At 43.7% G+C, this 21856-nt stretch overlaps 1 protein-coding gene across 1 annotated transcript; it reads left to right on the forward strand.

The window, feature by feature from the left end:
- Nucleotides 1-270: 270 nt before the first annotated feature.
- Pwp1 (PWP1 homolog, endonuclein) lies at nt 271-18761 on the forward strand. Its single transcript, XM_090328579.1, has 15 exons — nt 271-421; nt 3155-3213; nt 3340-3527; nt 4954-5039; nt 5140-5236; nt 6693-6803; nt 8538-8668; nt 9460-9521; nt 11708-11804; nt 12332-12393; nt 13486-13597; nt 15416-15506; nt 15601-15722; nt 17085-17190; nt 18355-18761. Exons 1-15 carry the CDS (start codon nt 350-352, stop codon nt 18462-18464), a joined length of 1506 nt encoding a protein of 501 aa, XP_090184705.1. The 5' UTR covers nt 271-349; the 3' UTR covers nt 18465-18761.
- The last annotated feature ends 3095 nt before the right edge of the window (nt 18762-21856 follow it).

The following is a 21856-nucleotide window of genomic DNA, read 5'->3' on the forward strand; positions in this document are numbered from 1 at the left end:
GTAAATAGAGATTCCCCCTTGAACACTTGTTTGTTAAACTTGTCATTTAAAATATGATGTAAAAATCAACATTAATAAATTCTTTAATTAAAAAAAGACAATATCTCCCTCCAAAAAGAGTTCAAGACCCACCTTGCCCGGAATTCCGGGAAATTTCCTCCAAGGTTTCCCCGCCCACTCCCCGATGTCCCCGCCCATCCTGCCAAGACCCCGCCCCTTTCTCCGCTGGCGCCGGCGTGTGACGTCAGAGCCTGCGCCTGCGCCCTGCCGGAAGTCCCGCGGCCGCTGCTCCGTGTGGCGACGTGTGGGCCGCGTCTCCCGGGTCTGAGACCCTCCGAAACCGGGCACCATGAACCGCAGCCGGCAGGTGACGTGCGTGGCCTGGGTCCGCTGCGGCGTGGCCAAAGAGATGCCAGACAAGGTGAGGCGTGGTCGCGCGGGGGTGGGGCTCCGACCCGGGTGTCTTGACGGGACTGCGGCTTCGAGCCTCCGGGTCTCCGGGGCCTGGGGAGGCAGGGCCCCGCCTCCGACCTGTACCCCCAGTCCGGTCGCGCCCCCAAGCCCGCACTCACGCACACCTGGCGAGCCAGAGGGGCGGGGCGCAGTCGGGCGGGAAATGTGGCCCGGGGCTCCAGGCCGCCCGCCCCGCGGCGCGTAGGGGGCCTAGCTGGGAAGATGTGGGGCCCACCTCGTCCACACTGTGCTCTGCCGTGTAGAAAACCGGGCTGGCAGGCCGCCGTGGGCCGCCCGGAGCCCGTGGCTCGCGCCTGTCATCCTAGCTACTCGGGAGACTGTGATCTGAGGATCGCGGTTCAAAGCCAGCCCGCGCAGGAAAGTCGGTGAGACTCTTCACTCCAGTTAACCACCAAAAAGCGTAAGTGGCGGTGTGGCTCAAGTGTTGGAGCACTGGCCTTGAGCAAAACGCTTAGAGACAGCGCCCAGACCCTGACTTCAAGCCCCAGGACCGGCGCACACGCGCGCGCAGAAAAATGCAAAACCTTGCAGTAGTCCATATTGACGGGGCAAAGGACTATTAAAAAAAAAAGAAAGCTCTAGGAGTTGGAGACTGAGTCTGAGCAAAGGTGAAGGGTATTCATTGTATTCTATGCATTCTCTTCATGTCAGGTATTGTTCAGGGTCAGAAGACAGGCATGAACAAAACAGCCTTGCCTTCTTAGAGATATGTGCATGTACAGTATGTTTGAGATTAAATGTTATAAAAGAAGTGGAAGGAGAGCCGGGAGTGTGGCCTAGTGGTAGAGTACTAGCCTAGCATGCACAAAACCCCGGGTTCAATTCCTCCATGCCACATACACAGAAAAAGCCAGAAGTGGCACAGTGGCTCACGTGGCATAGTGCTAGCCTTGAGCAAAAGTGCTGAAGGACAGTGAGTGTCCAGGCCCTGTATTTAAGCCCCAGGACTAGCAAAAAAAAGAAAAGGTGCACATATTTCACGGGAGAGTGCTGGCAGAGAAGGCTGCAGAAATGCAAGTGAATGTGAAGTTCACAGCAATGAGCAGTCAGTATAGTCCCACTAAGCGTGGGTTTATTATTCATTTACCTTGGCCCTTGCTTGGCTTAATTGCTTACTTATGATTCCCTACCACTTGAGCCACACCTCCAGTCCAGTTTTTTGCTAGTTAATTGAAGGTGGATTCTTGCAGACCTTTCTGCCTGGGCTGGTTTTGAACCTTGATCCTCTGTATTTCAGCCTCTGAAGTAGTTAGGATTTACAGGCATGAGCCACCAGTACCCAGCTTAGACTGCGTTTCTCTATGGGCCTGCAGCAGGAACTCATTGCCTATTTGTAGAATAGGAACAAAACATTATCTCAAAATTTGCGGAAGGAGGAAGTGGTTTTTATTAAAAAGGGACATATAATATTTCAATTACTAGAAGGCAATGGTTTCCAGATGAGTCTACACATTGAATACTTGGGAGTTTTTAATTACTGGTTTCTGGAATTGTCCCCCTACAGAGTGTCATTCTCAAGATCATTTCTGCATTGCTAATGACTTTATAGTATTGAAGATTAGTAGAAACTCAATGAGTGACTACCTCACCGTCCGTCAATAAACTGCCAGCAAGGCAGTGTTTGAACTGTGTCCTTAAGAACACAGTGACAAGTTGGTGTCTGTTTTCACAGAGCTTAGTTTAGTGATAATGCAGGTGTTGTAAAGACCCTGAAACATGGCTTAGGTGAGGGAATACCAGCTTCAAAGTAGAATGTCCTTGGTTTTGAACTCTTATTGAGATAAAAGGTACACAAGTGAGAAGTCTCATAAGCAGATGAAAAAATGGAAGAAGAGTGCAAGATTAGATATGGGAATGTTAGGAATAATCCTGTCTAAAGGAGCAAGGTTCATTTTGAGACCGAATGGATGCTGCTGTGATTATAGGAAAGGAGCAGAGGACCAACACAAAGATGGTGTGTTAGGGATTCCCACCAGGAAGAACAGGGGAGGCACTGTTAGATAATTTCGAAGAAGAAGATGGGGGGGTGGATAGGAAGAGAAGGAGGAGAAGAGGAGGAGAACTTCACAGAACCACTTGGCAAATCAGGGTTATTTTTGTTATTGTTTTTTAAAGATTAAGCGTTAGTAGATTGAGCTGGATATCTGAACAGGAAGGAGTCTTAATCCACCTGAAAGTGGAACTTTGGTTTAAATGGTAGAGCACTAGCCTTGAGCACAAAAGCTCAGAGACAGCACCCAGACCCTGAGTTAAAGTCCCAGGACCAGCACAAAAAACAAACACACACACAAAAAAACCAAATCACACAACTCTTTTTTTTTTTTTTTTTTTGCCAGGCCTGGGGCTTAACCTCAGAGCTTGAGCACTCTCCTTGGACTTTCTCAAGGCTAGAGCTCTACCACTTGAGCCTCAGCACCATTTCCAGATTTTTTTCTATGTATATGGTACCGAGGAATTGAACCGAGGACTTTGTGTATGCTAGGCAAGCACTCTACCACTAGGCCAAACTCCCTACACCAAACTCTTTTATTCTTGTTTAATTTAGAGAGCCTGTATCCATCTTTGGTTTTTATTCTGATGTCTCATGAAGTTACATTTTACATTTGTTTATAGGGTTTACTTCAAAGATGTCCAATGATTTCTTTCAGTGTAACATAATAAAATACTTGCTTTCTTGTAGGTAGAGCTAAGTAAAGAGGAAGTAAAGCGTCTCATTGCTGAAGCAAAGGAAAAATTACAGTAAGTTTCGGAACATTGCTGTCCGGGGTGAGCCCAGATAAAATGCCTGTCTTAAGTAATTGTGACTGAGCAGGCTCACTGTTGTCAAGCAGAATTTGGATGATATTTTTGTCTTCACCCTCACAGAGAAGAAGGTGGCAGTGAGGAGGAGGAGGAGGCGGGCAATCCTTCTGAAGATGGCATGCAAAGTGCCCGCACACAGGCACGGCCAAGGGAGCTTCTGGAGGATGGTGGCCCTGAGGACGACCGCACGCCAGATGACGATGAGCTGGCTGAGTACGACTTAGACAGATACGATGAGGACGAGGACCCAGGTGAGAACCCAGTCGCCACCACCATTTTGCTGTTCCAGGCTCAGTGCTTGTGGAGCACCAGAGCCTGACTCAGTTTTATTATCATTGCCATCAGTCAAATGATTTGGCTCAAGATTTGGACAAAGAACTTGTCCAAAGATAAGTTCAGACCTGTTGATCTATTACAAATCTAAGATCCAACTATTAAACTTTTTTTTTTTTTTTTTTTTGCCAGTCCTGGGCTTGAGCTCAGGGCCTGAGCACTGTCCTTGGACTTTCTCAAGGCTAGAGCTCTACCACTTGAGCCTCAGCACCACTTCCGGCTTTTTTCTATGTATGTGGTACCGAGGAATCGAACCCGGGTCTTCATGCATGCTAGGCAAGCACTTTAACCACTAGGCCAAACTCCCGGCCCTAAACATTTTTTAATTCATATAGTGGTTATAATTATCTATAACCCACTAAGGAGACCCTCTATGTAATTGTAATGCAATTGAAACCTTATTACATTCTTTTAATTATATTCATGTTTATCAGTGTTACATTCTGAAATATAATAGGTGCAACACTATTGTTGAGATAATTAGAAAAAATTCCAAGTGGGAAGAGGAAAGAGAGATAGAGTGGAAAGGAAGAAGTCTAGCAGAAAGTCTTAGAGGAAATGAAGTGAGCCAAGAAGACAAACACAACAGTACTGCCCTTTGGAAAACGGGATAGCAGATACCAGGTGAACTTGCTTTGAGGTCTTCTGTCAGTGCCACCCACAAGAAAGACATATCCGCGTTGAGAAATAAGTATTCAGTCTTACTTGAGAACATGTCATATAATTTTCAAATCCCAGTTACTCTACATCTCTGGGACCTCATGAAACTCTTGACAGAATCAGCAATTCTCAACTTAGAAAATCAGAAAAGAATAAGTGACTGCACTTGGAGAACATTAGATCATTATGAAGGTAGTCTACAATAAGTCTCAGGCTCCCTCACTGACTACAGGGGAAGCAGTCCAGAGTTTCCTGAGAGAGTGACGGTAAATTGAAGTAGGCTGTTCAGTAGGAAAAGTAGAGAGGAAGATATAAAGGCTCGTTAATATATCAGCAGTGCTGATCAATTTTGTGAAGCTCATCATTTCTCTGTTTTGATCCTGCACCCCTTATTTATGGTACTGATTTTACAGTTTCTGGGCCATTCTCTTGAGCACCTTGAGTCATGATTATCTGGAGCAAGCTAGAGAATCTGGGCAGTTTCTCATATTTTCTAAAAGAAGGTCAATTCTTTCATTGAAAGATTATGACTTCTGAGACTGACAGAATTATATTCCGGAGGTCAAATACAATGGCTTAAATTGGTTCACTGCTTTTTTTCCCAGCTACCAGTGGTGCATTTGGTTAGGGATTAGATAGTTGATGACCATTTTACTGATTTTGGTTGATGAAATCTTGTCATAGATGCTGAGACTCTTGGTGAATCTCTCTTGGGTCTTACAGTCTATGGAAGCAATGATCAGGATCCTTATGTCACCCTGAAAGACACGGTAAATAATTGCATCACTTCTCTAATTACTCCCATACATGTTGGAAAAACCGAATTGGACTGCTATCTCTAACTAATGATTTTCTTTCGTACCTACATAGGAACAATACGAACGTGATGATTTCTTAATTAAGCCCAGTGACAATCTCATCGTTTGTGGCCGAGCTGAACAGGAACAGTGCAATTTAGAGGTGCATGGTAAGTAAAATAAGCCCCCTACTAGAAGGCTTTCTAAGTGATGGTAACATAATTGCAGTGTTTGCTGTTCAAACATTTAGGTACCAGATCCTGTGTTTCCCATTTCAGTTGTTTATACAGTTAATTTTACACAGTTGTCCTTTCCTCCTTACTGCTCTGGGCACATAGAATCTGCTTTTTGTTTGGTTTGGTTTTTGGTCTGAGGTCTTTCTCTGTCTTTTTTTGGGGGGGGGGGAGCAGTACTAAGGAGCCTTGTGCTTGCTAGGCAGGTGTTCTACTTCTTGAGCCACACCTTTCTCCACTGGTTATTTTCAAGGTCCTGTCTGACTTTATTCCCAGGCCTGCCTGAGCCTCGGTCCTACTTGTGCTTCATACTCAGCTGGGGAGGGAAAACCACATCCAGGCATTGTGCACACTTGTTACCTCTAGGTCACAGATGTTTGCCACCATGCCCAGACATTAATTGAGATGGAATGTTACAAACTTTTTTTTTTTTTTTTTTTCCCAGTCCTGGGCTTGAGTTCAGGGCCTGGGCACTGTCCTTGGACTTTCCTCAAGGCTAGTGTTCTACCCTGAGCCACTGCACCACTTCTGGCTTTTTCTATGTATGTGGTACCGAGGATCGAACCTGGGTCTTCATGCATGCTAGGCAGCCACTCTACCACTAGGCCAAACTCCCGGCCCCATGGAATATTACAAACTTTTTTTGCACGGCTGGTTAGGCTGGTCCCCATCTCTTACCTCCCAAGTAGCTCTGAGTACAAGCTCCAGCCACCAGGCCCAACAAGTCTGGATTTTACAATATAAATAGACCCCCATAGATATATAAATTTAAACAGGGCCTTTTATTATGAGGCGTGTTTTCCAGTTGTTCTTTTTTCCCCTCCTCAGCATTGTAGAGGGCTAGAAGTAAAACTACATGGAGCATACAAGATACTTTCTTATCTCATTTTCCCAAGTGAGAACCTGCCACCCTGCTTTTTTCTCCTTGACATTTTTTTTTTTGGTTGGGGGGGTCAATTATGGGACTTGAACGCTTCAACTCAAGCCTGCCACCCTACCTCTTGAGTCATAGCACCACTTCCAGTTTTCTGGTGGTTAATTGGAGAATCTGACAGACTTTAGTGCCTGGATCCTCAGATCTCAGCCTCCTGAGCAGCTAGGATTACAGGCCTGCGCCACTGCACCCGGCTTTTTGGCACTTTTAAAGTGGCTAAGATTATAATACTGGACACACAAGATTTATCCTGCTTTTTCAGTCTTTTCAAATGCTTCCCCTTTGCAAAATAGTCTCTTTTCCCATTTGGGCCACAGTCTCCACTCTGAATCACATTCTAGAGGGAGTCCTCGGGAGTTTTTTGATATGGTTGATTTTTAGTCAACTTTTAGTCTCTTAACAGTAAGTTTTTCTTGGCACTTAGACTTCTAAACACGAATTCTTTTTCAATCTTTACAGTTTATAACCAAGAAGAAGACTCTTTCTATGTACACCATGACATTCTTCTGTCTGCATATCCTCTGAGTGTGGAATGGCTGAATTTTGATCCTAGCCCAGATGATTCTACAGGTAATGGGAAAATTTGAAGTTGCTAAGTGGTTCCTAGTCTTATGGAATGAGTGAATATGAATAAGCATGGGAGCATGCGTGTGCACATTGGAGTTTGAGCCTGGGCACTGTTTGCAAACTTCATTGCTCAGGGCTAGGACTCTGCCACTTGAACCATACCTCTACTTCCAGATTTTTATGTTAGTTAATAGTAGGTAAGAGTCTCATGGACTTTCCTGTCTAGACTGGCTTGGAATGTTGATCCTCAAGTCTCAGCCTCCTGAATAGTTAAGACTACAGGCATAAGCTATAGAGTTTTCTTAATTACATAAACTGCGTTTTAAATATTGTTGCCAATATTTTTTATTTTATTGTTGGGGTGATGTACAGAGGGGTTACAGTTACATTCATCAGGTAGTAGGTGTATTACTTCTTGAACATTGTTACCCCTTCCCCTGTTTTTCTCCTACTTCCCCTCCCCCCACCCCTTCCCATTCATCTTATTTTTCCCTTACCTTCCCTTTTTCAAATAAACATATATACATTATGCTAGGTGCCAAACTCAGATACAGTAACAATATGAGATAAACCTTAAGGGGAAAAGAAGAGAAAAGAAATAGCTTCACATTAAGAACAATCACAAAGATAAACCTCTTGTTTCTGTATCCTGAAGTTCATTTCACTTAGCCTCATCCTATGTGGACTTATGTACATACCTTTTGAGCTATTATTGCTGCCAGTATTTATGAAGGCACTATCACTTTCAGAATTTTAGTTATGTAGTTTTTTTGTGATGATTCTGAGGCTTGAACTTGAGGCCTTGCACTTGCTAGGCTGGTACTCTACCCTTGAGCCATGCTTTCAGTGGTTAGGTTGTTCTCAACACACCTTCATTTAATTGATAGGGGTATCTTCAAATTTCAGACTAGCTGAGGAAGTAGCTACTCCACTGAAGGCTGAAGAACAAGACCTGAAGGTTTTTGGACCATAGAACTCTTAGGGTCCCATAAAAATTTTTTAAAGTGGCACAACGTGATATTTCTGAAGTTACCAGTTGAGTTAGCTTTTTTGGTTGTTTTGTTTTGTTGTTTTTACTGGTTCGACGTCTTGAATTCAGTGCCTCATGCTGTCACTTTGCTTGCTTGCTTATATTTAGCACTCTACCATTTGAGCCACACCTGCAGCCAAACATTTTGCTGCTTCTTTGAATACACTCTCATGGACTCTTCTGTTTGGGCTAGCTTTAAACCTCCAATCTCAGCCTCTTGAGTAGCGAGGATGATAGGCATCAGGAATCCAACTGAGTATAATGTAATAACTTGTCTTAGAAAATTTAAGCCAGAAGAGAAATGAAGAGAGGCTTGTCTTAAATACTTAGATTCTCAGTTCTTAATAGAGGTAAACACTGGTAATCCTGACATCTTACGTCTTGTTCACCAAATCTGTTCATGTTTACCCTGGGAGCCTCATCCTCACAGAAGCTAGAGAGGAAGAAGAAGGTAGGTGTATAGGCAGCAGTAATTCTCAATTGAAGCCAAGAGGTTGAGCTGTTGTTAGTCAAATTGTGCCTCTAAAATCAACAGCATAACATTGCCATCACTAGTTACTGATGAAAAAAGCAGGTCCCCTTAAAAGCACCTGAAAGAGGATCTGTATTCTTGCTACTTTCCAGTGACAAATGTGCAAGTCCGGGAAGCACTACTCTAAGCCACCACCCAGCCTACAGTGAGTAGTTTGGTTTTGCTCTTCCTGCAGGAAACTACATCGCTGTGGGAAACATGACCCCCGTCATCGAGGTGTGGGACCTGGATATAGTGGACTCTTTAGAGCCAGTCTTCACACTTGGAAAGAAGCTTTCCAAAAAGAAGAAGAAGAAAGGAAAGAAGGTAGACTAGTTCACTATTTAAACCCTAAGACAAACGGACAGTGTGTTGGGGAGGGAGGTTATAAGAACAGTTTTTCCCAGCCAGTTGTTCTTATGGAATAGGGTGGGTAGTTATGATGTCACTGTAATTTCTACTTTCAAAAAATCCAATTTGAGAGCTGGGAGTTTGGCCTAGTGGTAGAGTGCTCGCCTAGCATGCACAAAGACTGGGGTTCAATTCCTTGGTACCACATACATAGGGGAAAAAAAGCCAGAAGTGGTGCTGCGGCTCAAGTGGTAGAGCTCTAGCTTTGAGAAAGTCCAAGGACAGTGTTCAGACCCTGAGTTCAAGCCCAGGACTGCCCCCTCCCCCCCAAAAAATATGACTACATAAAACCTACCTCTGTTGGCATGTTCTAATCTTTCCTGAAATTTAAAATTTTCAGCACTGGTGTTTGAACTGAAGGCTTTGTGCTTGCTAGGCACGTTATCTCCCAGTAGAGCCACACTTCCAGCCCCTTTGTATTCATTCCTGCAACTCTTACATTCTTAGGTTTTGAAGGTGGTGGGGAGCAATATTAATATTTGTAGAATAAGCACCAAGTTTAAGAGTTACTTTTAGTTTCTTTTGTAAAAAGAATATTGTAGTTACCAAATGTAACTAGGAGACAGTGTGTTTACTGCTTTAAGTCCTGCAGCAAAGTATGTTAGAGCAAACAGTGAGCTTAGGGTTTAATGAATCTCACAAATTAACAAATCAGTTTTATGATGGGAAAACCACAATACAAAAAGTAATTAAAACAATGATTGCAGAGCTCCTCTGCAGAAGGACACACGGATGCTGTTCTCGACCTTTCGTGGAACAAACTAGTAAGGTAAGGAGAAATGATGTTTAGGTGATTGGAAAGCCATTATATTGTGCTCCACCCCCCTGCTTCTGTGCTGTATTCCTTTTTCCTTCCCACTTCCTTGCTGCTGAAAGGCAACATCTCCATCTCCACAAGACCCACCAGCCAGCCTCACACAGGCTAGCAGCCCGAAAGCATGGCTTCCTATCTTCCACCTAGAGAGACCACAGGCACCCAGCACCAGTGGCATAACAGGACTGGTTCTTCCAGATCCTTCTTACTTTACTTTGTTTCCAAATCTCATCCATGCCCTCTCCCTCTCCATTCTACATTGTACTGATGAAAAAAGCAGATCCCTTTAAAAGCACCTGAAAAAGGATCTGTATTTTAGCTTCTTTCCAAGGGGAAATGCCAGGATGTACAGAAATACACATGGCATTACCCCTGTATCCACTTTTCAGTTCTGTAACTTGTTTTGTTTTATTTGGGGTATTTGTTTTTCTTTATCTTTTCCTTCCCCTCTCCCGCACTCCGCACCAGTCTTGGGTCTTGAACTCAGGGCCTGAGCATTATCCTTAGTCTTTTTCAAGGCTATAGCTTTACCATGAGCCACAGCACCACTTCTGGCTTTTTCTAGATAAGTGGTACCAAGGAATCAAACCTGGGTCTTGTGTATGCTGGGCAAGGACTCTACAACTAGGCCAAACTCCCAGCCTTCCTTTATTTTATTTTATTTTATTTTATTTTTGAGACAAAGGAATATGTTTCTGAAGCTGGTCTCAGCTTCTCAACCCAAGATAATCTTCCATGACCTCCAAGTAGCTTGGGTTACAGGTCTGTATGAATTTGGTTTGCACTTCTTAGTGATTAGTAATACTGAGTAACTTTATGCTTATTGAACATTGGAAGAAATGTCTGTTCAACTGCCTTGCCTATTTTTGAAATAGAATTGTAGTAGCTTCTTCTCAATATTAATAATAGCAGTCAGAACTAGGATTTGAAAATACTTTAGTTCCCAAATTTCAAAGTTTTTCTTTTTTTTCTTTATTTTTTCAGTCATGGGGCTTGAACTCTGGGCCTAGGTCCTGTCCCTGAGCTCTTCAGGTCAAAGCTAGGGCTCTACCACTTGAGCCACAGCGCTACTTCCAGTTTTCTGGTGGCTAATTGGACATGAGAGTCACATGGACTTTCGTGCCTGGGCTGGCTTTGAACCTCAATCCTCAGATCTCAGCCTCTTAAGTAGCTAGGATTACAGGCACGAGCCACTGCTGCCCAGCTTCAAGTTTTTCACATTGACAATGTCCTGATTTGGTTTTTTGTTGTTTATGCTTTTGATCATATGTCATTTTTTTAAATGTATAACTCAGAGTTCTAAAGACTTATGCCTATGTGTCCTTCAAAAGTTTTATTAGCCCTTCCTTCTAAGTCTGTGACCCACTTTGAGTTATTTTTGTATATGATATGAGATGTAGTGGCCTAAAGTTTGCAAAAGGATACTCTGTTGTCCCCACAGCATTTGTTGAACAGACTGTTCTTCCCCAATCAGACATTGAATTGTCAAATGCCAAAGATTAGTTTTGGACTCCCTGTTCTGTTTCATCTCTAGATCCATCCTTAGACCAGCAGCAACACTGTAACTTTTTCGTGGTGGTGGTGGTGGTGATCATGGGACTTGAACTCTGGGCCTGGGCATTGTTCCTAATCTCTTCAGTTCAAGAGTAGGGCTCTACCATGTTGAGCCATAACACCACTCTGGTTTTCTGGTGGTTAATTGGAGATGAGTATCACAGATTTTTGTGTCCGGGATGGTTTTGAGCCCTGATCCTCAGACCTCAGCTTCTGAGGTCTTGCTGAGCTACCAGTACCCAGCTCAGCAAGCTTTGAACTCAGAAAGTATACATTTCCAAACTTTGCTCTTCGTTTTCATGTTTTTTTGGTTATTAAGACTTCATTGCATTTCTCTCCAAATTTTTAGAGATAAATTTAATTCTTGATTGTAATTCTGCAGAATGTGGCAAACTGTGGGATTTTGAATGGGGTAGCTGAATGTGGACCTCACTTTGCAGTTCAGTCTGCAGATACCATATTCCCCTTCCAGTACAGGAACATGGGCTGTCTTCTTCTTGATGCGGTGGTCAAGGGAATCTTTTGCTTAGTGAATCACACTTTTAATTTTTAAAGGATTACCTAGTTTGTCTCTCCTCTCTCTTCAGGAACGTGCTGGCGAGCGCATCCGCTGACAGCACTGTAGTCCTGTGGGATATGTCTGTGGGGAAGCCAGCAGCTACCCTTGCCGTGCACACAGACAAGGTGAGGGGACAGGCAGGGGCTGCTCAACTTCCATGCATCCATGGCTTTTCATGATTTACACAGTGCTTCCATAAAGCCCAGTCTCTAAACAACCCTGTCCGGTGCTGGGAAGGACAGGGGGGGGGGGGGGGGGATGTTAGTTCCTACAGCATGTTCACAGAGGGCCCCAAGTAGGACAGGCTGTCAGACCCAGCAGTAAGTGCCAAGCCCATCTGTGACCACAGCTCCGGGTTCCCTGGTACAAGTGTGCACAGGGCAACTCCAGAGCCTGAGCAGTACCCAGGGCCATTTGACCACACCACATTGCTTCTGTGTTTCTTCTAACATTGGAAGGGGTTCAGAGCATTACTGTCTGTGCCAGCTTTTATTTTGGAATGTGCTTTGCCTCTTTGAATATGCAACATTTCATGTTTAACACAGTACTTTATAAAAAGGAGAAAATTTTATAGAAACACTGCAAAATCTATTTTCACCTAATAGGTAATGTTACTAAAACAGGATGTCTTCATCCATCTCTCCTCGTATAGGTCCAGACTCTGCAGTTTCATCCATTCGAAGCACAGACACTGATTTCTGGATCCTATGATAAGTAAGGAAGCACGTAAGAGTGACTGCTCCTTTTGTTCTGATCCTCTTGAACTGGAAAACTGTCGCTTATTGACCCGATGGAAGACATGTGTAAATTGGTAGCAAAACTTAGTTTTCTTCTGCAGCTCTGGTCCTTTCTGCCTGCTGTGGGAACTAGCCAACTCGCATTGAATTTTAGATGTGTGAGTTAGCCATTTTTATGAAACAGCCATCTTAGAATGCATTACTTACCATGATAGAAGTGTTGATTCCTCAAACCCTTGTGCCATCTCGCTATGTAGGCTGAATTCAGCTGGCAGCTGTGATCACATTGGCTTGGTTAGCCTGGGCAGGGAGAATTTTTCTCCTGCAAACACAGGCTGAGCAAATGGTCTGATCAGAAACAAAGCAGAGATACCATGACCTCTAGAGATCTAGGCTCAGAATTAGTTTTATCTTCGCTTGATTTTGGCTTGTTTTTGTTTTTTGTTGCTGCTGCTGCTGCTGCTGCTGCTGCTGCTGCTGTTTGAGGGTTTGGTGTGATTTTACTTTTTTTTTCTTCTTTATTTGTGGTTTGGGGCTTTTTTGGCCAAAACAGGGAAGAATCACATGAGGATTGAAGGCCTGGTTCTAGAATCAAGGCCTCTCCTGGGCTGATGCACCATCATGTGCATGCCTCTGTGAGAACTGGAGAGAACGTGGGAGCAGCAGCTAGCAGGATCCGAGAGCAGTCTTTAATTTGGTTCCTCCTTACTCTCAGGAAAAGTGCAAGTTTGCTTCCTGTTGGGGTGATGGGAACAGAATTACACATGTTTCCCTTGGACACCCGCTCCCTCACCCCAGCACAATAGCCTCACTGTAAAGAGTTGTGGCAAAGGCATGAGTCATGTGGAAATAGAGGGTTCATCTTGAACACATATGAAGTCAAGCCAACGTTACTGTTCCCAGTGCTTTTAAGTGATAGACCCAGAATCTACCAACTCATTTTTCCTATCTTAAAACCAAGCTCTAAATAACTGAACCTTGACTTCACAGTGCTTCTGTTACCATTTCATTAAAACTAAAAACATAGGAAGACTTGAACTCTTCAAAGCCTAATTCTGACTGTGTCCAGGTCAGTGGCACTCTATGACTGCCGAAGTCCTAACGAAAGCAATCGAATGTGGCGGTTCAGTGGGCAGATCGAGAGAGTCACATGGAATCACTTCTCACCTTGCCATTTTTTGGTAAGAAGATGTACATCTTGTGTTGTTTTTCCAGGGTTTTCACAATTTACATTTTCTTAATCACACTTGAGAGAGATTATCAACTAGAGAGATTATCAACAAAAAGCTTTTTTCTCTGTTAATAATGTGGAACTTTGGGTCTTAAGGTTGAAGAAAGGTTTGTCTTTTTAACAAGAGAGTGGCTTAGCTGCAAAGAGTTAGTGCTATGTGAGTGATTTTGCTAATTGTCAAGCATTCCAGATTAGCTATACTTTATTTTCACTTGTTGATTTTCACCATTTTTATCAGTGTTTTGTGAAATGTTAATCATAGTTAATGTTTTTTTGTTTATTTTGAGACATGTGTTTATTTTGTATTATGTAGGCCAAGGCTGGCCATGAGCTCAAAATCTTCTTTCCTCTTTCCCTTTTATAAATATTTTTTTTAGGGGCCGGGAGTTTTGCTTAGTGGTAGAGTGCTTGCCTAGCATGCAGGAAGACCTGGGTTCGATTCCTCGGTACCACATACATAGAAAAAAGCCAGAAATAGTGCTGAGGCTCAAGTGGTAGAGCTCTAGCCTTGAGAAAGTCCAAGGACAGTTCTCAGTCCCTGAGCCAGGCATGATGGCTCACACCTATTATCCTAACTATTCAGGAGGCTGAGATCTGAGGATAAAGATTCAAAGCCAGCCCGGGCACAAAAGGACCTGAGACTCTTATCTCCAATTAGAAAATGGGAAATGGGGCTTGGCTCCAAGGTAGGGCGGTAGCCTTGAGCTGAAGAGCTCAGGGACAGCACCCAGGCTGATTTCAAGCCCTAAGACCACTACCCCCATATATATATTTTTTCCATTAGTCCAAGAAGACACTTTTTTTTATTTAAACCTCATGTATAAGCCCATTATTGACTCTGGATCGCTCCCGTAATTCCTTCCTTCTGTCCCTTATGGTTATATTATTGTTTGTGCCAGTACTGGGGCTTGAACTCAGGGCATCAAGCTCTCACTCAGCTAGCTTTCTCATAACTAGTGCTTTCTGGTAAATTTTTTTTTTTTTTTTTGCCAGTCCTGGGCTTGAGCTCAGGGCCTGAGCACTGTCCTTGGACTTTCTCAAGGCTAGAGCTCTACCACTAGAGCCTCAGCACCACTTCCGGCTTTTTTCTATGTATGTGGTACCGAGGAATCGAACCCGGGTCTTCATGCATGCTAGGCAAGCACTTTAACCACTAGGCCAAACTCCCGGCCGCTTTCTGGTAATTTTAAGAGATGAAGGCTTAGGACTTTTTTGCCTAAGCTGGCTTTGAACCTCGATCCTCTGATTTCAGTCTACTGTGGAGGATTGTAGGCATGAGCCACTGGCACCCAGCACTTCTGTTTCTTTTGTGCCTAACAACCCTGATCTGATCTTGAGTCCTGACCTCATTGAACACCTGCCACAGCATCAGTGTCACTCACTAAACAAGCCAGCTCTTCAGCCCCTGCCATCCCTGTCCGTCCTCTGGATTCATGGTATGCGCTCCTCAGCTCGTACCCCCAGGAGCTCTGCCTGCCTGCCAGGCCTCCCTGCTCTTCAGTGCGTACTCCACAGTGTCCCCTCGGTCATCTCAAGTGTGCCTGCCACGTCTAACCCACTCCCTCACCACAGCTTCATAGAAGTGCCACTGCTTAGAGGCCACAGAAGAGTAAATAGCTCATCCAGACGTAAATGCGTGTGTCCATGTTACCCTAATAAGCTCCAAGGCAAGGCAGACACAGAGCTGATTTTCACTATGATTTTACTACTCAGCCATTGCTAAATTTTGCTGTTACATACAAGGGTTATGCCATGCTTGTTCTTTCAGGCTAGTACGGATGACGGCTTTGTATATAATTTGGACGCCCGTTCAGATAAGCCAGTTTTTACACTTAATGCACACAATGATGAAATCTCTGGTGAGCAAAAAAGTGTTACTTCTATTTCTGTCACTTCATGACAAAGTAAGTCTGTATTTCAAAGCAAGAGTCACTGAACTGCTGTCTCCTGTAGGTCTGGATCTGAGCAGTCAGATCAAGGGCTGTCTTGTGACCGCTTCAGCAGACAAATACGTGAAGATCTGGGACATCTTAGGAGACAGGCCAAGCCTCGTGCATTCTAGGGACATGAAAATGGTGAGGAGTTCCCTGTTATCTTTGTTTTCTGTGTAGTCCATTTCTTGGCTCTTTCTGGGAATCAGTACATCTGCAGATGTGCTGGGAGGGTGGCTCATTTTGTGCCAAGTCAAGTTTGGTGGAGATTTATGACTTAAGACATTTTTAAGGAATTCATTATGTGGATCCTTTTCTACCTCCGTACTTAACAGTCGCTGGTGAGACCAAAGATTTAGTGAGAACCCAAGTAGCCATAGGTTTCACCTTACAATCAAGCTTTCACATTAGGACCCTGGAGCTGTTGTTGGGTCACTCTATCACCACCTTTGTCTGACTATTTCTGACTATGCTGAAGTTGATTACTATATATACAGTAGCAAAACATTCAGAAATCACCATGACTCTCTTAGCAAATAAAACATGCTTGCATTATTTAGGGTACAGTCATAGTAGGATGCTGTGTTGAGCTATTAAAACTCAGGTATAAGCTGGGTGCCAGTGGCTCACGCTTGTAATCCTAGCTGCTCATGAGACTGAGATCTGAGAATCACTGCCCAGGGAGGAAAGTCCCTGTAAGACTTACATCTGATTATCCTCAGAAAACCAGAAATGACCCTGTAGTTCAAAGTGATAGATAGTCTTGACAAGGCCCAGGCCTAGAGTTCAAGCCCCATGACTGACCACCACCCTCCCTCCCAAAAAAAGTCAAGGGTATCTTTATTCAAGTTATGGGAGAGACAGGTTACAGAGCAGTTTCCACACTATCAGCCTGTACTTAATGTCTTCTTTCAGTTTAGCAAAGTATATCCAAAAACATGAACAGTAGTTATCTAAATGGAGGATTTTTGCAATGTTTCCTGTTGATATTTTCCATAATATGTATATCTAGTAGTGAAAAACGGAAATACTAAAAAAAAAAAAAAAGAAATGACACAGGGGGTTGGGGATTTAGCTCACTGGAAGATACCTTGCCTGGCAAGTACAAGGCCCAAGTTCAGTCCTCAGCTCTCGGGGAAATGACAAGGGCTGCAGATGTGGCTCAGCGGTAGTGCATCTGCCCAGCAACCCCTGTGTTTAAACTGTACCAACCCAGGAAAATGAGGAGGGTGGAGATGCCCTACTGTCATTGCCATTGTTTAAAAGGAAAGCTGAAGTTTTTGAGTGTCCGTAGCAGAGCAAGTAGCCTAGGAACTCGCTAGGGGGACAGTGAAGGCTTGTGGTCAGAGCATGCTCTGATGCAACATATGCACAGCATTACCTTGACTGCCAGCTGCCTTTGCAGGGGTGAGCTGGCTTTGAGAACAACTCAGATCACAGGTTCTTCGACATAGGGAGGTGCTCAGAAAGGCTCCAGTCACTGACTTTGTGTTCTTTTCTCCCCAGGGAGTTCTCTTCTGTTCTTCATGTTGTCCTGATCAGCCATTTATTTATGCTTTTGGAGGTCAGAAAGAGGGGCTTCGGGTCTGGGACATCAGCACAGTGTCCTCAGGTAAGAATCTTGAGCACTCCGCTCTCTGAAAGTACCTGGAAGCACCAACCCAGAATGCTCAACTTGTATGTGTTTAGGTGGCGGGCAGCGGCACGGCCAGGATATTAGAAGTATTATATATTTTACTTATTAATTTGTTTTGCTAGTCCTGGGGTTTTGAACTCAGGGCCTGAGCACTGTTCTTGAGCTTCTTTTGCTCAAGGCTACCACTTAAGCCACTTCTAGCTTTTTCTGTTTATGTTGTGCTGAGGAATCAAACCCTGGGCTTCATGTATGCTAGGCTAGCAGTCTACCACTAAGCCATGTTTCCAGCCTTGAAATTTCCTGGGAAGACTGAAGGAAATGTTGCATACTCCCCAAGAGCCCACCCATTGCCAGTTTACAGTGTGCCCCTTTCCTGACTGCTTTCTTCCAAGATTGTTCTCCCAGACTGGTCAGTGTCTTCCCCTTAGAAGATCCTGGCTGCTGCTTTGTTATTGTGAGGTAGTCTGCTGTGTCTTAGTAAAGAAACAGACTAATGTGTCCCCATTGCATGGCCCCTGAATCTTCCCTCCTATGAGGAAGGTTTCTCTCTGTATTACTCTGGTTTGTAGACAAAAGGTCCTAAATCCAGAAAGTTTCTATGTAGTCACATGCAGAGAAGAAGGAGAGAGGGAAAACTATCTGAAGTTGAATGTTGGAAGGCAGTGTCTCTAAGGGACAGGACACCTGTCACCAAGGTAGATTAGCTACTTCCAGGGAAGCTGGAGGAGTATACAAAAATAAGGTCACTTAAAAATTGATTGACTTGGGAGCAGGAAGTTTTGCATAGTGGTAGAGTACTTGCCTAGCATGCACAAAGACTTGGGTTTGATTCCTCAGTACCACGTACGTAGAAAAAAGCTGGAAGTGGTGCTGTGGCTCAAGTGGTGGAGCTCTGGCCTTCAGGGTAAAAAGGCCCAAAGACAGTGCTCAGGCTCTGAGCTCAAGCCCCGGGACTGGCCAAAAAAAAAAAAATTGACTTTAGTACATTTGTTTGGAATTCTAAGCTGGTTACTATCTCATTCTCAGTATTGCTTAAATACATTTCATAATAGAGTTCTACTCCAGGATAGAGAAACTTGTTCAACATTTTAGTCTCTCACAGCATAGAGACTAATTTCTCCACTACTTGCTTGTTTTTAGTAAATGAAGCCTTTGGACGGCGTGAGAGGCTTGTTCTCGGCAGTTCACGAAGCTCATCTATTAGTGGGCCTTTTGGGAACAGGAGCTCAGAGACACCAATGGAGTCTTAATGAAGATCATAGGATTTTCTCACTTGCTTCCCTTGGAGCTGGCCCAAGCCTGTGCCCCATGTAGCTCCACCAAGCAGAGGGACGGGAAACAAATTCACTTCTGCTGCCTGGCATTCCTCCATGGGGGAATGGAGCAGAGCAGAGCTGGTCTTTGTGCCTGCCTTCACCTGGTGGTGTAGAGAGGGCTTGTTGGAGTTCTTGAAAACACCAATAAACAAATTCCTCTGTCACAGAAGCTTCAGGTTTGTAAAATGCATAGTAACTTAAGAGGAAATAAATTTGGAGGAGGAAGGGGCTTGTCATGTTGCTTAGGATGCTTTTGAAGTGGGCTCCATTGTGCCTGTGTCAGCCACCTGTGAGGCACTGAGTTCAAGCCCCAGTGCTTAGCTGAGGTTAAAAGGCACTCACTACCATATATGTCTATAATGAGAGAGGAAAACTCTGTGGTCTTAGATGGATAAACCCACACCCAGGAAGATGGTGCTTTGACCAAGCCTGCACAGGAGGCTACAAACAGAAGCTGATGCCCCACAGACTCCATTTTGCTGATAGTTCTCAAACGAATGCTTGTGACTCAAAAATATTCTCCTTGCTACATGCCTCTTTTTTCCCTAACATGGTCAAGACAGGATAGACTTCATTCTCACTCGCTGAATGCTGGCTCTGTGCCTCATGCTATCTTCATTCTCCCCAGTCTTACTCAATATAGTAATTGCCAAAGCACTTAGGCAAGAACAAAGGCATATAAGTGGAAAATGAAGTCATTATCCTTGTTTGCATGAGATCTTCACTACCTAGAAATCAAAAAACACCAAAAGAGTACAACATGCAAAAATTCAAAGATTTCTATACCAGACTTGGTTCAGAAAGAAATGGAAGCCATAGCCAACCCACACACAACAGACATACACAAGTACAATACTAGGAATAAAGTAAAAGACTTCTATAATCCAAATTATCAAATACTGATACAAAAGAATTGAAGACATTAAGAAGTACAGGTAGGCTGGGAATGTGGCTTCATGGTAGAATGCTTGCCTAGCATGCATGACACCCTGGATTCAATTCCTCAGTACTTCATAAACAGAAAAGACCAGAAGTGGGGCTAGGAGTTTGGCCTAGTGGTAGAGTACTTGCCTAGCATGAACAAAGATCAGGGTTCAATTCCTCAGTACCACATACATAGAAAAAAGCCAGAAGTGGTGCTGTGGTTCAAGTGATAGAACTCTAGCCTTGAGAAAGCCCAAGCCCAGGAATGGCAAAAAAAAAAAAAAAGTTACAAATGCCTGTGCTCCTGAACTGGAAAGAGTAATGTTAAGATGTCCATATTGGGGCCAGGAGCATGGCCTAGTGGTAGAGTGCTTGCCTAGCATGCATGAAGCCCTGGGTTCAATTCCTCAATACCACATATATAGAAAAAGCCAGAAGTGGCACTATGGTTCAAATGGCACAATGCTAGCCTTGAGCACAAAGTGTCCAAGGACAGTGCCCAGAACCTGAGTTCAAGTCCCAGGACTGGCAAAAAACAAAGGGGGGGGGGGTTAGGGGGTTAGGGAGTGGTGGGAGCATAGCCTAGTGGTAGAGTGTGTGTTCCATTCCTCAGTACCACATCAAAAAAAAAAAAGATATATACGTATTGTTCAAGTCAATATACAAATGAAATGCCAACCCTTATCCAAATACTAGTCACATTCCTCAGAGACAGGAAAACAATCCAAAACTTTGCATGTAATCACAAAAGACTCCAAATAGCCAACACAATCTTGAGCAAAAAGAAGAAGTTGGAAGCATTACACTACCTGATTTTAATACACATTGTAGAGTAAAAGTAAACAAAGCAGTATAGTATAAAAACCGTACAGACAGTGGAACAAAAAAACACATATTGACCAGCAACTAGTACTTGAGTGCCAAAAACATGTTGGAGAAAGGAGAGGACAATCTCTTCAACAAATGATGTTGGGGAAAGAATATTGCATATAGAATATTGAAACCTAACCCTCATCACTCACATACAAAAAAATCAAAGATCCTAATAGAAGTCCTAAAACCGAACTTAATATCATGAAGCCCTTTGAGATGTTGGAATAGACCATACACAAACATGGAATTATCACAATAAAAGATTTCATTGTTACTAATTATGCTAATTCTAAAAATTAAAAAGATACTAGTATAGGGGGCCGGGAGTTTGGCCTAGTGGTACAGTGTTTGCCTAGCATGTACAAAGAACCGGGTTTGATTCCTCGATACCCCACATACATAGCAAAAAGCCGGAAGTGATGCTGAGGCTCACGTGGTAGAGTGCTAGCCTTGAGAAAGTCCAAGGACAGTGCTCAAGCCCTGAGTTCAAGCCCGGGACTGGCAAAAAAAAAAAAAAAAACTACTATAGGCAATATTTTTTTCACATATTTTTTATTGTGATAGAAGGGTTACATTATATTCACCTCAGGGCCTGAGCACTGTCCTTGGATTTTTCTCAAGGCTAGAACTCTACCACTTGAGCCTCAGCACCACTTCTGGCTTTTTCTAAGTATGTGGTACCAAGGAATTGAACCCGCGTCTTCATGTATGCTAGGCAAGCACTCTACCATTAGGCCAAACTCCCGACTCTCTCTTTTTCTTTTTTTTATTTTGCCAGTCCTGGGGCTTGAATTTAGGATCTAAGCACTGTCTTTGGGCTTTCTCAAGGCTAGACCTCTCCCACTTGAGCCACAGCACCATTTCCGGCTTTTTTTTTTTTTTTTGCCAGTCCTGGGGTTGAGCTCAGGGCTTGAGCACTTTTCTTAGGCTTTCTCAAGGCTAGAGCTCTACCACTTGAACTACAGTGCCACTTCAGGCTTTTTGTTTCTATATATGTGGTACCAAGGAATGGAACCCTGGTCTTTGTGTATGCTAGGCACGCACTCTACCACTAGGCCAAACTCCCCACCCCCTTATAATCCTATAAACTTTATTTTTGGGTGCCTGTCCTGGTCCTTGAACGTGGCCTGTGCACTATCCCTGAAAACCTTTTTCTCAAGGGTAGCACCGTACCACATTGAGCCACTGTGCCACTTGAGATTTTTTCTGAGTAGTTTATTAGAGATAAGAGTCTCAAGGACTTTCATGCTTGGCTGGCTTTGAACTGCAATCCTTAGGCATCAGTGCCTAGCTAATGTGTTAGCACTTTAAATGGTTTCTGAAAAGCAAGTTGTTATTCCCAGAGTTCTATATAGGTATGATAACCTTTAAGTATTCCTATGTGATACTTAAGAGATCTGAGGATCGGGATCTGTAATTCAGGATCTCTGATTTTGTTTTTTGCTCCTTATTAAGCAGCAAAAAACATGGTTGAAAAGCTGGTCCATCCTTTTAGGCCAGGGCATGGGGAATATTTGGCCCCAGCTCCA

This window comes from Megascapheus bottae, chromosome 2, assembly GCF_031878675.1.
Source record: "Megascapheus bottae isolate mThoBot1 chromosome 2, mThoBot2.hap1, whole genome shotgun sequence".
NCBI lineage: Eukaryota > Metazoa > Chordata > Mammalia > Rodentia > Geomyidae > Megascapheus > Megascapheus bottae.